The sequence below is a fragment of the Leuciscus leuciscus genome, assembly GCF_965113295.1.
Source record: "Leuciscus leuciscus genome assembly, chromosome: 21".
Classification (NCBI taxonomy): domain Eukaryota; kingdom Metazoa; phylum Chordata; class Actinopteri; order Cypriniformes; family Leuciscidae; genus Leuciscus; species Leuciscus leuciscus.
Genome location: NC_138745.1, coordinates 32,197,366 through 32,213,967, shown reverse-complemented (window position 1 = coordinate 32,213,967; position 16,602 = coordinate 32,197,366). Strand labels below are relative to the sequence as shown.

The following is a 16,602-nucleotide window of genomic DNA, read 5'->3' as shown; positions in this document are numbered from 1 at the left end:
ATTAGAATGATTTCTGAAGGGTCATGTGAAACTGAAGACTGGAGTAATGATACTGAAAATTCTGTTTTGGATCACAGGAATAAATTATTTTTATAATTTATTTTAATATAATTATATTTTAATATTTCACAATATTACTGTTGATGAACTAAACGCAGCCTTGGTGAGCAAAAGAGACATTTTATTTTGAATGTTTCCAAAACTTTGACGTACTGTGTATATATTCAAATTAAATGATTAAATATTCAGTGTTCATTGTTTCTAAAAAATAATATTTGTGTTGTATATCTAAAATGTCTGTCTGAATTTTCCTAAGGCACCAACAAGAATCATAAATAATATAAAACCAATACACAGATAGACAGACATAAACACAGAAAGATAGATAGATAGATAGATAGATAGATAGATAGATAGATAGATAGATAGACATAGATAGATAGATAGATAGATAGATAGATAGATAGATAGATAGATAGATAGATAGATAACAGTGAAGGATAACTTCATGTATATTTATGTGTCAGGAATTCAGGACTTTATTGAGCAATAAAAAATATACACCAGTTAAAATAGTTTCCTTATTTCCATTAGTTTTGTTTTTTTTATTCTTTTTTGCTTGATTTTCTTTTCAAAACCATTCTTGTCTTGTTGAGCTCCGAACATCCAAAAGAAATGAGAGAAAAAAGGCAGCCAGTCTGACTTTACAGCAGTAGAGCGCGACAGTCCGAGAGCGTCTCGTTGTATTGATGAAACCATGACGGCGGATGTCGAAAAATTTCTTCTTTTTTTTTTTTTTACTGTTGTTCGTTCACAGTTTTCTCCGACATTGACAAATACTTATGTCTGCTTCTCCGACTCTGCCTTTTCAGTGGATTCAGACGCCGTTTCAACTTCCTCTCCGTAAAGTTCTGCTATTTTTTCAAATTTTGGACCCCAGTCCTCCAGAGAGTTGTAGTCCAGTTCGGAATGTGCTCCAGCTGACCCGAGCGAGCTGACAGAGCCCGCTGGCGACCCCTGACCCTCGTAGGCGTAGGTCTGTAAAGAATCATAGGGCGGGACGCTAGTGTCCTGATCCGCCTCGTCCACCCTCTGTTTGATAAACTCACCGACGTCCGTTTGCTCATCCGTGTCCAGGGACGAGGGGCTGACACGGCCACGGGCCGGTCTCCGTGACGACCACGGCCGGATGCACTCGGGCCGGACGTCCCGCCGGAACTTGAGTTCCTCTGCGGCAGCTGGGTTGCGGAGAGCGATGATGTCAAAAGCCTCGGTGTCCTCCTCCCCGCCTCCTTCGTCATCATACGTCACGACGTTCTCGCGGATGTCCTCCTCCGAGATGATCAACGGCTCTTTTTTGCTTCGCCGCAACGTAATGAACAGAATCACGATGGCTGTGAGGAGCAAGAAGAATACTGCTAATTATGTCAAATAAAACTGCTTAATATTCATAAACATGATGCTTCTCATTCTACAAACAAACAGTTCTGAAAAATAAAGAGCAATATGATTAAAATGAATGCATAGCATTGCCTTGATGAGAAAAGTTGAGAAAAGCCTGATATTATAACAAAATCAACAGGAATGGGAGATAATTGCATTGTGTTTATTAAATATCATCCGGAGCTGTGGGAAATTTTGCTAGGAGGTTGAAGGTGCATACCGTATTCATGTCAAGTACCGGAAAACCGAAACAATAAATAAATAAAATAAATAAAAATGATTCATCAATGTTATTAACACTGAATAATTTCTCCAGGGAACGCTCCACCATTACAGCAAATGTGTCACGCAGCAGGAGACGTGCCGCACATTACCGGGATAAGGGAAAAGCAGGTGTGAAGCATCGTCAATGCATGAACAAGCAAACACATCAGGGGCCAGAGATCAGAGCGGATGAATGATGATTCTTTCATATCTCTTTGGAATGGAAAGAGCCACGATAAATGAACGGCAAGTCAATATCACACATTAGTCTAGATTAGCTTTCACTTCACTGATACACTATTAGCTGACACGACGAAAGGTTTATGAAAGCAACACATGTGAAATATATCTGAACAATATTAAAAGCAAGTTCTGTGTGATATTTATTTAAAGTTTCTAAGTCGACAGAGGACTATTTGATCAGACAGAAGGTAAAATCCATTGAAAACTCTTAAAATGAAATTAAAAGTCATGAAAATAATTATTAAAATAATATATATATATATATATATATATTTATGTATTTATTTATTTATTAATTATTATATATCTTTCAAAAAGCAACTACTGTTTTAATAAATAATTTAAATTTTGCATACTTTTTTTGATATAAAGTGCTTTTTTTTATAAATAAATGTATTAAATATACATACATACATACATACATACATGCATACACACACACATATATATATATTACACATATATATATATATATATATATATATATATATATATATATATATATATATATATATATATATATATATATATATATATATATATATATATATATATATATATAAATAAAATATCTTATCTTATCTCTTAGCTCTGGTACTTATCTACCATCTTATCTAACATAATAATTCGACTAAACATGATTCAACCAAGAATGCAAGCAATGTTAAATTTGGTAATTCTGGTGGTAGACAGAAAGATAACGAAACATCGCGAGCTGTTGTATGAATATTTCACGGCAGCGACACACCATTGTGCTGTTACACAAAACGCAAAAAGTGACACATTCTGTTCAGTGTTTGCTAACAAACAAGTAGCTCTCACTTCCCTTGATGTAATCAGCTCTGCTAAAGCCAGCAAATAGGAAGCAGATTTGTGGAGTGGAAGGAGGGAGATTTTATCAACAAGTAGATTTTACCAGGAGCAAACAGAGCCGTGTTTGAGCAGGGATGTGCAGAACAAAGCTAGCGCAACATGTAGCACGACGTTCAGAAATATATTTAGCCCCGGCAGCTGCTAGGGTGAGCGGTGGAAATCTCTCTGGCTTTTGAACAGGAGACGGCATCACAGCCGAGAGGTGAGACCTAACCCATCTATGCATCCAGGGTCGGAGAGAGGGAGGAAAGGGATGAGAGGAACAGGTGGTAATGTGCTCATGGATGTCTGCATGAGAGAGAAGCCTATTTTTTTCTTTTAGTTTGGGCTACTGAGAAGTATATATATATATATATACACACTGTATGGTTCGCTATCTATGTGGGGACTCTCCATAGACTTAATGGTTTTTATACCATTTATGACCCTACCACTAAACCTACTGTACCCATCACACAAAACATTCTGCATTTAAAAAAATATAATTTAGTATGTTTATTTACCCATTCCCCTCATGGGGACCGCTGGCTGGTCCCCACAATGGAGGTGATCTCAGGTTTTACTATCCTTGTGGGGACATTTGGTTCCCACAATGTAATATAAATCAAACGCACACACACAGACACAGACACAGACACACACACACACACACACACACACACACACACACACACACACACACACACACACACACACACACACACACACACACACACACACACACACACACACACACACACACACACACACACACACACACACACACACACACACACACACACACACACACACACACACACACACACACACAGTATGGTGCGCTATGTGAACACTACAGCATTCATCAATGTTTTGATGTGGTCACGACCCTTCACCTGCTGTTACGGGACCCATGAAATCCTTTAAGTACGCCCTTTACTTTTGATCCGCAGGTTTAAAAGGTGAAAGATGAAAAGTCAAGGGTTAAACAGGGCTGGATCATGTGGAATTAGGGCAATGAATACCAGGATCCTGCTGTGAATACTAAAACTGGAAAGGGGATAATTGGGGAACAGTTGAAGAAAACCAATCTCCGTTTACCTATAACATAAAAAAAATATTCTCATTTTCTTCATTATTCCTAATTCTTCAATTCTATACCATTAATTGATATTACATTTTTATTTACTATTTTTAATATTTACTTGATAAATTATTTATTAAAATCTTCTTTTTTACCATCTTTTCCATTTAATATAATTGAATATTAAAGTAAAAATATAGAATATTTATTAAACATTATTTACTATTTTAAACATGTATTATTTATTATTTAAATATAATATTTATTATTTACAAGTCAATTAATTACATTAAGCAATACTATAATTCCCTAACATCCAAAAGACTAGAATACCCTGCCATAGATTATTATTTTCTTAATATTCCGTTTTATTCAGAAATATGTTATATTGCAGAAGTTAGCTTTACGAATGCTGTAACACATTACCTATGAACAACAGCACTTATATTCTCATATTGTGGTCAGAATTATCGGCACCCCTGGTAAATATCATCAAAAATGGCTGCAAGATAAATCTGCATTATTTATTCTTTTGATCTTGCCTTCAAAAATATTTGCAAAAATCGAACCTTTCATGGAAGTAAAGTAATTAAAAGTGTGTGTGGGGGGTGGGGGATGACATTATGAAATAAATGTTTGCACAACTGTTGATATGTTCAGGTTGAACTCACCCAGTAAAATGAGCACACAGAGCAGGATGGCTATGAGAGCGCCCGTGCTGAGCCCTGCGGACGAGAGAAATGCTTCGCCCTGGCAGATCTTCAGTCTGGTGCCTCTCTGGCAGGAACACACCCGGAGCGTGAGGGTACTGGTGCTGCTCAGGACGGGCTCCCCGTCATCCCACACCACCACCGGGAGCTCGTAGAGTTCCTGGGTCAGTCTGTGGAAGCGCCTCCGTCTGGCGATGATGTTGGCAGTGTTGTCTGCGGACAGAGACAGGGATGAGCTCACAATTAATGACTCACTGAGCTAACGGATGGCTTCGGATGAAATATTTGGTTTATATCAAATTTGACATCTGTTGCTTTATGGAAAAAAAATCAACATGATTTTAAACTTGAAATAGGGAGAGTAAAAAGTGACAGACTTTCATTTGTTTCCTATGTTATATGGCTGCCACATTAAATAAATTTCAATAAATAAAAAAATAAAAATAAAAATTGTACTTTTCAAATGCATTTTACTGTATGCATAGTTTATTGCTTTATGCTTGTCCCAGACACAGACTCTTAATCCTAAAACATGGAACATGAAAACAATTTAATTGATCATACAATAGCAACAAAAAACAAAAAAACTAAATAAAAAACATGATCATCTACAGAAAGAGTCAAATAATCTATTCCAATTTTTTGTGTACCATTGCAGTATTTGTGTGAAAATTAATAATATATAATTATAACATAATTTTTACTAGTGCTGTCAAATCGATTAAACGCGATTACTCACATCTAACATAAAAGTTTGTAAATATAAATGTACACTATATATATATATATATGTATGTGTATATGTGTATTATACATTTTATGTTAGATGCGATTAATCGCGATCGATTTGACAGCACTAATTTTTACACAAATGATGTCTGTCTCTCAGTTTTGCTGTAATTACCACCATGACCAAAACCACTGTCACTTAAAAAAAGTTTTCAAAAGTATAATTGGTAGCCAAAGAGAAGAGCTTGAGGTGAAATATTTGAAATATTTGTTTAAAAAGTCTGAATATTTTATTGTGCGTCATTTCTCAATAAGCTGTACAGCAATTGTGTCAAACTGTAGAAACAAATTGTATTTCATATTTTTGTATTTGGATAGATGAAATGCTATTAAATAAGTCCCGTAGTTAATATTATTAGTTGATAGAAATTAGTTTAGGCATTAGTTTTAAATGCCCTTTCTACCAACGTCACTTACTACTAAACTAGATGTAGAAATTACATTTGTTGTTTAAGAAAAATAAGGGTTCAGACAAAATGAGGGATTTCATATACATACTCTCTATTTGACATTAGATAAAAATGTATACATATATGAAAAAAAAAATGTGAGTGAGCTTGACTAAAAGTATAGAGGGCCAACAGTGCCCACAGTTGAAGAAACACAAAAGGCTAATAATTGTTAACAGAACAATGAGCAATTGAATTGAAATGAAGAAATGAAAATGAATTAAAAGAAGAAAATGAGGAAAATCCAAGGGTGAAAAGCAGAAGTAATGAGGAAGAGTTATAACAGACGAGAATAAATACACAGACACAGAGAGGATAAGAGGAAAAACAGAGAGGGAGAAAGAGGGCAGATAAGAGATCATTATATTAAATTAGTCTGGTTTGAGCACAGGCCACTTTCGTTGAGGCTCTCTGCCTCAGTGTGGGCCATTTCAGAGCATTTAGGAGCCCCATTCCCACAGATGGGCTTTTAATGGGAGAACTCGCATTCCCTGAGCCCAGAATACGTGAGGTCTGTCTAATACTGGCCGTCTACAGCACAGCGAGTAAAGCTCTTAACCCGAGAATCAACCTAATGAGCCTCTATCTCGCTCTCTCTGAACTTCACATCCTCCAGCAATCTTTACGTTTCTAAGCATTTTGAGTGAGGGATGCTGGATGGACAAGGATAAGGGGAAATCAAATACAATTGAGCAGCATATGAGTCAAAGAGTGAGTGAGCGAGTGAGAGAGAGAGAGAGAGAGAGAGAGAGAGAGAGAGAGAGAGAAGAAGATGGAAGGCATGGAAGATCTATTGTTAAAAGAAATCCAGAATGATTCAATACATTTTCACCTTTTAAAATGAAATCAAATTATGTAAAGGATAATGTATAGCGAGGCGGTTGTTATAGCGAATAACAACCCCGACAGGCTGAACGGGACCCCGACGTGAAGCGGAGGGGTCTTGAATCAGCCTCAAGGGGTTGCTGTTATTCACTATAACAACCGCATCGCCAAATACATTATCCCGCTTATTACATGGCTACCTACAAAATAAATAAATAATTTGACCCAAATTATTGATTTAAAAAGGAGTTTATTGATTTAAAAACGATTGTATTGCTTCCGCTAAAGAAAATAGTCCATTCTGCGTCCATAGCAACGCTCTGTTTTTCATGGCAACGGTGTGTTATACTCCACAACGGTCTGTTATCAAGAAATAACACACCACATTCTACATTGGAATTCAACCAAGCCATGTAATAATATGCAATAATACGTGTAATGGGACTTATAATAGGGGAGACCGGGGACAGTTGCAACACTTTTTGCATTTCTCTCAATTACTCAGAGACTATTTGGACTAGACCAACCAAATTTGTATATATTTAACTTGCATCTGTCTGCTAATTACCCATACCATTTAAAGATGATTATATATGACATATTGTTCACAGAATTTATTTGAATGGAAGAAGTCTGATGTTGCAACTGACCCCGACCCAGGGGACAGTTGCAACACAACCCAGGGACGGTTGCAACATGTTAAAAATACCTTAAATTTCATTAATTAACTTAAGCTTTTTGTCTCAATGAGCAAAGAATTCTGAAAATATGAACTGTTTAAGGCCTACTATAATATTATAGTATTATTTATTTCAATAATATTATTGTAGCCTATTATTTATTTATTTAGTCATTTATCAAATAACAGTTATTGAGTTTTGTTTGTTCATGTGTAGAACATAGGCCTACATAGATTCAGTTTGCAGGTGTTACAGATGCTATTCAATCTCTCCATATTTCAGTGTCAGACAGGAAGAATTTAACAATTTGCAATGCAACAAACTTTTATTTAACATGCAGTTTATAACATGTTGCAACCGTCCCCAACCCTATCAGCCATGACAGAACATCATACGCCTGCTAGACACACTGACTTTGACACATGCTAACCATGTCACTTAGTAGTCAACAAAACAATAATTCAAACGAAGTAAGTTTTGATTAATTCATAAAAAATTTCAGGACAGTATGACAAAAATATATCTCATGAAAAGATTGACTTTCATACATGTACCTCCAAAACAAGTTTTGTTCAATAAATGCAGCAGCAGAAGTTGAATATGTCTACTGTCTTCTTGGTGGGTGGAGGGTCTAACTGTGCATGTACAGTATGAGTGTCATCACTCTAGCTTGTTTCTGATTGGAGAAAAATGACATGTTGCAACCATCCCCTGTTGCAACTGTCCCCGGTCTCCCCTAATATAATTTTGTAAACTATAGAGCTGATTACATTTTGTCTGTGATTACGTCGACGCATCATAGGTGACGAAAAGTGTTTTGAGTGAGTCACTGATTTATTCATTCAAACGTTTAAAAAACACACTGGCTGCGTCCGAAAGCTTTAAAATGCTGTACAATGGAGGATGCATTGCAAGGAAGTAATCAAGGCACGTCCCAATCCAATGTTAGCTTCACTTCCTGTCTCCTGAGATACCTTCATCTGATTGATTTTTGAAGGCAGCATAGATGTTGCTAGATAGATAGATGTTACACAGCATAGATTCACTGCCTTTGATATCCCAAATGTATGTATATGTATGTTTTTGACCAATGTTGTCCATTTCTGATGTTATTTCTAGTGAGAAATTACAATGGAAGTAATTCAATATTTGCTTAGTTTTGCTGTAGATCATTAAACCGCTTCGTTGCCTCAGAAGTCTGTCTGAAATCAGTTTCGAGAGGTGTACCTTATCATTGTCTGATAAGGGAGCTGACTAAGTTTCTGGACGCAGTCAATATATCATTCAGGAATGAAACAAGTGACTGTTTTTCGAGTGAGCCATTGAATCATTCATCCAACAGATTCGTTCAACACTGATTCATTCAGTAACGCCACAGTGTTGCTCGGAGATGCTCAACGGTTCATTCTGCTGTGGCTCGTTTGAAACTATTTTTTTGTGGCAAATCAAAAATGATCAAAGCTTGCATGGGACATCTTGTCATTCATATAAGATCGCAGCAATCGCAAACCACAATGATCCAGTGATCCAATTCATTTCGAATGGAGAAAAATCAAGTCCCGCCCTTCGTTTTTCTTGTTCGAGAAGGCATGTCACAATAGGAAAGCAAAGACGATCGCAACTTCTGTTTCATGGCGACTTTAATATTAGTAAATAAATGTATTATAGTGTTATCGTACTGCTTTTCCCCACTCATAATCATTGATAAGATGATGACTAATTCTACTGCTTTATGTGCACGCACATATGGAGTTTAACACGGATATGTGCATTTATGCCTGCACACATATGGGAACGTCAGAAGCTGCTATCTGTCTTAACATTCCCTGCCAGCGCAACATTAAATACCTGCAGATACACCGAAAGCTCTCGCTGCTGGCACCCAACTGTGTCCCATAAACAATCACAGAGACACACTACAGAGAACACACTTTTCTAAACAATGTGCTGTCTTTAATACAGGTAGCCTACATGATATCTGCTTTAAAAAAAAGGGAGAGAGAGAGAGAGAGAGGAATCTGAAGGCTGAAATCTACTCCCAAATTAATCTGAAGTAAACATCTTGTTCATGGCAGACAATACATGACACATGACATCTTGCTCACAAGGGTCAGAAATACAAGAATGTCCAAAGAGGCTCTGCATTAATATTTTTGTCACTCTTCACAACTCAATTTTCATGGTCTGGAGGTAACAAAAAACATTTTAAGTGCAATAATAATATAATATGTAATATTAATAATAATACAATAAAATAATATTAAATAAAATATATAATGATTTGTTATATAAAAATAATATTAAATAAAATATATAATTATTTGTTATATATAATTATTTATATATATATATATATATATATATATATATATATATATATATATATATATTTTTTTTTTATATTATTATTATTTTTTTATCTCCGTAAAGGCGGCCGCACACCGGACGCGCAGCTCAGCGCCGCGTCGCGCCACGTCTAGGACAACTCTCATCTGAAAATCCGATAACATCAGCAATTTTCTGATTTCTGTAAATAAATATAAAACTAAATGTATATTGCAGCAGAGGGTGAAGTCCGTATACATTAACTACGATTTGAGACACATACATGTAAATTTAATATAAAACTATGTAAATGGCGCTCTGTGGCGCGGCAGGATTTTGAACACGGTCCTGAGCCGCTGCGGACAGACGCCGAAAGGCGCCGCCAGTGTGTGTACTCTCATAGAGAATAATGTGTTCGAATTTAAAAGACGTGGCGCTGCGTGGCGCGCCGCCGAGCTGCGCGTCCGGTGTGCGACCCCCTTAAGTTTATTTAAAAACTTTGAACAGGGAATAACCCCAAAAATATGAGAAAAGAGAAACAAAAAATAGAAATAATTCAATAATGATAATTTAAAAGGAGTAAATAAAGTTCCTTTGATCTGAACATCTGATACAGTTCTCAGAGTTCCACATCTAGTTCCACATCTTACATCATGTATTATTTGATTTGATTTCAAAGGTTATGATGCATCTGATTCCAATTTTATTGAATTCATTCAATCAAGTATTCAAACCAAAAGTTGATGGCAAATGGTTTTATATGGTTAGAAATGATATGCCTTCATAAATAAATGCAAACAAATCCAAGAAAATCAAATGCAGGCTGTGAATATTGGCCCTTAATGGACAAGTTTAATTTCACAATGCACACTCATGAATTCCCAAAACAACAAATAATCTTCTAACTATGAAGACTTACAATCAATAAATCGTTTCCCTAATGATGCTTATAACAAATAAATGGAAAGAAGTTGCAGCTTTGTAGAGAGGGAAACATTTGTGTCTTGGTTTATGTTGACGTGTGGTCCTGCTGGTGGCTGACAGAACGCTGTCTCTAATTGCACCGCAACACTGCTCAAACTGACATGTGAGAGAATAAGCTGTATGTTCAGGACACAAAAACAGAGTGAAACCATCACCTTCACATCTGTCAACATTTCAGTCCTGAAAACAACCGCCCTACAACTGATATGAGGGAAAATGGGTCTTATCACACACAATGTTTCCATTTCCTTTAAAGGAATTCATTTCCATTGGTCAAATAATGTGCATATGCTAATGAGATGCTCAGTGATTGGTAGCTAGCACTCCATAGCCAATTAATTCTTATTCGATTTGCTGCTTCACTCAGCTCCGTCAAAAGGCTCATTTAAGACGTCAAGCGCCTTGCGGTGTCATTCAGCTCTTCCTCACAATCTACACAAGCAAAGACAAATATCAAGTTTGAGTTATTTGCTGCAGATTAAGCGAATGCTTTTGAAATACTTATGCTTTTACAGGATGAATATAAAGAACAAGCAATCCAACATTCTTATCATTTCATTACTCAGCGCAAACAATAAAAACTAACATTCCAGCTCCCAACTAGGCTGTAACAGTATATCGCACAAAACTGGTCTTTTCGCATATTTAAAGGTGCTGTAAGCGATGCCACGCGTTTTTTAGGCCAAAACATTTTTTGTCACATACAGCAAACATCTCCTCACTATCCGCTAGCTGCCTGTCCCCTGAACACACTGTAAAAAAACGCGGTCTCTGTAGACACCACAGGCTCCACAAACGGCAACAAACACAAACTGGGCTCACCCGCACCACGAAACACAACAAACAGTGCTCCAGCCAATCACCGACAAGAAGTATTTGAGGGTGGGGTTTGGGGGGTTAGTGCGCGTGCACATGAAGGGGGTGTGTGGAGGAGAGAGAAGCATGAAGAGGGAAGTTTGAATTATGGCCGACACACGACCAAAGAGACGACGTTCCGATGAACAAATTGCAAAGAAGAGGGACAAGGATAAGGGACGAGGATAAGGAACGCGCGAAATACCGAATTTACATCGGAAAAAACTTCGAAAGGTGGCGAGAACTCCGTCGGCAGAAGGGCTTCCAATCCGACATTCAGTTGCTCTGTTTTTGCAGAACAGGTAAATCCATATTTCTTTCTAAACTGACGTTCATGTTCGCCAAACCAACACAAGGATGTAATTAGCTAGAACTATGCAGTCAGCGTTAACTTTGGTGAATACAACATATAACGTTATGTTTCTAGCAGCTAGCGATCAATCTCTATTGTAAATGATCAAGCAAATTCACAGTAGGGCGACAATTTGTGTGAATGATTGTTTTCATCCACTGCTTGTTATGAATTTGAATGTTCATTTATAGGCTATTGACAACTTTGACTAAATTTGTTTACGACACCGCCGTTGTTTATGCTCACTGGGAAACGCGAAGCTAACGTTATCTTGCTATTATTGCGTCCTTGTATGGGAGCTATAGTTATAGCTTCAGGTGGCGAAACGATTTTAAAATAATGTTTCTCTTTTTCTGCATTCTGTTCTGCAATATATAAAACCCTTTATCTAACTTGGCGACATTACACATTGAATGAAGTATTCAATGTAAACTTGTAAACAATGTAAACTCAGTAAAACTTAACTTTGTTTGTAGTGACTAGACTTTCCTTTATGCCGGAAGGGAGGGGAGGAGGGAGGAGACGGGATGAGGAGGAGGGAGGGTCTAGCTAGCCTCCGTTTTGTTTGACAACAATTCGAATGTCAACAAGAAGTTACGACTCCCAGCATCGCTTACAGCACCTTTAAGCTAAAGTGGGGCAAATAGCCACCCTGTGGTGAGCAGGAGGTCACCGCGTCCACATCTTTGCTCACTTCAGCAGAAAAAAGGGCCATTTTGATTTTATTTGATAAGAATTCTGTCATTGCCACTGTTACACTGGGCTGCTTCTGAACAGGTGAGTTGATGAAACAAACTGCTTACTACACAACCGTTCGCCAGGAGCTTGGTGTGCATGCTGTTTCTCAGCTCAATATTTACACGCTTGTTTTAAGTCCATCTTCTTGAATCATTTATCCTTGTCAGAAGCAGTCTGTATGCAACACAGTTTGTGCACTTGCAGCAAATAATTTATTCAGGACAGTTTATGTTGTGCCTGTTATGGAAAGCACAACTGTTTGTATGGCTGATACACAAGGTTATGGATCTGAAAAAAAATAAAAAATCAAGCCTAAAATATTAAACTCCGGTGCATAATTCCTCCTGACTCATTTGTATATGAATAAAACCTCAAACACCTTGTTGGAGATTTATTTTTCTAAGTCAACAGACTTTACTAAACAGTTTCCCTGGCATGCGATAACACAGGCAGGAAAAATCCCATCGACATACACTGTAGGACTAGAACCACATAGAACAAGCTAGCAACCCAACAGAACACCTTAGCAACCCAACAGAACACCTTAGTAACCCAACAGAACACCTTAGCAACCAAACAGAACACCTTAGTAACCCAAAATAACACCTTAGCAACCGTAAAGTAATGTGCATTGAAGAGCAGTAATTTAAAGTCAACTTGAAACGGCATTTGGACAAAATATTTCAGAGTATAAACAGAGTATTCAACAACAATGACAATAACAAAAAATGGGCGTAATGAGTCAAATGTGAATAGCATTGCCTCTTTTACAAGTATATTATAAGCTATTTTTGCTCTGTGTTTTGTTGTTTGATTAACATTAAAAAGAAAAATCACCCATTACTCTAGACTGAATAACTTTTGTAACTTTAATAAGGATTAACATGTTTCATGGCAAGAGTGGCAAAAAGTTAGTTTTAGAATTACAATACAAATTACAAAAGTACACAACAAAATGACTAAAATGTAAACTAAAATTAAAATTATATATAATTTTATATAAATAATACTAAACTAACACTGATAACTATTTGTGGTGCTGGTTAACACTATTTCTGCAGTAGAGTCATTGCCATTTTTACAAGAACCCTTCAATCGAGTCCTATAAATTGTGAATGGTTGGAGTGCCAAGTGTTTGTTATAGTCCATGTTTGGTCTCAAAAAACGTCAAAACCACAGCATAGTCTGGTTAATAAATTATCAAAGAACTAATATAAAGAATTAAATAGAATTAGAACATATCTAAGCAACACTGAGACATTCCCTAACCTCAGAAACTCCACTGATTTATCTTTCCCCTTAAACAACTAAAGGAAAAAACAAAACAAAAACAGACAAAATTATAATTTTGAAGCAATAAAAAAACTGCTTTCACTGGGAAAACAGCCATGTTCTGTCGCATAACAACACTTCAATCTGAGTGACACTCCGACTAATTAAAATTCCCAAATATCATCAGCATGACAGCAGCTTTCGACTCCTCTGATGAGGGGCTGTACTAGAAAGGTCTTTTTGTATGAAAACGTGCAAAAAGATGCCTTCAGAAATCAATTGATCTATTAAAGTAACTGGGTCGTTTAGAGATCTGAGCGCTGGTTTAATTGCCTGTAAAAAAAAAAAAAAGGGAAAAGAAAATGTCATCGTGATGATTTGGCACCAGCCAAAGGATCAAGGGAAGACTAATTATAAGTAATTTGGAAGTGAGGCCATGTTCCTTGCTCAAATTCAGTGTCTGTTATGAATAAATAAATATATTCTTTAGAAATAAGGATGAATCTGTATTCACACACACACACATACATACATACATACATACATACATACATACAAACAAACATACACACACACACACACACACACACATACACACACACACACACATATATATATATATATACACATATATATATATATATATGTGTGTGTGTGTGTGTGTGTGTATGTTTGTTTGTATGTATGTATGTATGTATGTGTGTGTATATATATATATATATATATATATATATATATATATATAGAGAGAGAGAGAGAGAGAGAGTATACACACACACACACACACACACACACACACACACACACACACACACACACACACACACACACACACACACACACCCTTAATCCCGCCATTTGCCTGAGGGCCATCTAGCAAAGGCAAACAATATATGTGTGAATAAGAGAGAGAGGAGACAGAGTTATTTTCTTCGAGTTTTACTTACGATGTAATCCAGATCACTGGACATAATTTCCACACTGCTAAAAAACACGATCATTATACACAAAGATTAAGATACTTTAAAACTGTAGTTTCACAAAACAGTTACTCAATCTACTGTAGTTGAACTAAAGTCACACTTTTCATTTTAGATAGTTTGATGCACATCAGAAAGTAACTACACTGAAGCAATTTAATTGTGTTATTCATAGATAATTGGCATGAAACCGCATGAAGTAAGCATGAAACGAAAGTTTTAATAGTCTTTTCTTCCCTATTGTGATTTGTGACAGTATATATGAGTGAAATGACTTTAATCTACATTACCAAATTACTAAATATTTAGAACGGTTTTGTGAAATTAATCTACTGATTCACTGAAACGATTCAGCTCAAAATAATAATTTATTCATGATCTATTCACACAATGCTACATCTCTCATGAGCTCCTACGAAAGCACCAAGAACAACGAGATGTTGAGATTATAAAAGAATAATTGCTTACATTTCAAAAAGCTATCATACGTGTCCACGGACCACAACTAATCTTCTTCACTTTCATTATATTGAAAAGACATCTTTTATCATGGTCACTCATAACTCAATATGTTATCTTCAGACTGTATTGCATTCCCATCATCCAGTTAGGAAATGGCCTTATGTTCACCATCATAATAATGATCATAATTACTGGTAAATGACTAATTTCTCCTGTTACTTTTTGGTTTACAGTCTATCTGGTTTCCTGTCCGGTCGCCCACCAACGGACTGACACCAAATAAAAGAACAGCCTTCCCAGACGCTGGCTGCATATTAAAACAAGGTAGTGTTAAACACTTAGAGAAGCACGTCTCTATAAAGGCCTGAAGATACGGTGTGTTAAGCCGATGGAAATAGGATGAGAGTCTTTCAGAGACAGATGGGAACCAGGAAGGATAGACAGAGAGTGAAAGAAACAGAGAAACAACTAACAATTTATTGGAAGCGGATGCGTGTACTTGCAAGAGAGTGAGAAATAATGAGGTGTGGAGAAAAAAAGTGGGAAAAAGTATAAAAATTTTATATCTGGGATTTTTGTTAGAGATATAAGGAATAGTTCACCCAAAAATGATATAAATATATATACTTTGCAAACAATAAAAAAAAAAATAATGCAAATATATATTTATTAAAAAAGATTGTTTATTTTTTTTTAATTTTGGGTGAACTGTTCCTTTAAGATGGTGTTTGAGTGTATATGTGTGCAAGGGCTGAACTGATTAGCATGGAGGTAATCGAAGCTAAGATTTCATGTTTGCGTGCCTTCAGCATGTTTTTGACCATGCCATTTGTAAGCTCACTCATGAATAATACCTTTTTAATTACCAGCTCCACTACAAAGCGTAATTGACAAGAGAACATAATCAAACTGAATATCCGTGCGAGGGCCCCTCTTTGCACTCTGGGGCCCTCCATCTTACATCCTTATTCACACAGAGACTGTGTTCATAAAGCAAAACGTGAACTGACTATAATTCAGTCCATTTAGCCTCCCTTTCACTGCGTACCAAATCAATTTGCACCGACAAATCCAGAAATAGAGATGGAAGCAAATTATATTTATTTTGCAGCACTCGGGTAATTCCATTGAACATCTTAAAAAGTCAAAGGTGGAAAAAAGTCAGTATGTTAAAATGTGTTTACTTTTCACCACTAAACAGCCATTTACATACATACGGAGTATCTAAGTGCCTTCATAAAGACCCATTTGCTCTTTTGCAGCACTTCTAAAGATGAAAAAATTGTATTATTGCT

General features: G+C 36.4%; 1 protein-coding gene across 1 annotated transcript in view; it reads right to left on the bottom strand.

The window, feature by feature from the left end:
- Nucleotides 1–523: 523 nt before the first annotated feature.
- Nucleotides 524–16,602, bottom strand: part of LOC309485224 (cadherin-18) — a 112,782-nt gene continuing 96,703 nt past the window's right edge. Inside the window, exons 11-12 of the mRNA XM_082152004.1 lie at nucleotides 4,558–4,809; nucleotides 524–1,394 (exon numbers count right to left, since the gene is read on the bottom strand). Coding sequence (XP_082008130.1) covers nucleotides 841–1,394; nucleotides 4,558–4,809 — 806 coding nt within the window. The 3' untranslated portion in view covers nucleotides 524–840. The remainder of the gene's footprint in view (nucleotides 1,395–4,557; nucleotides 4,810–16,602) is intronic.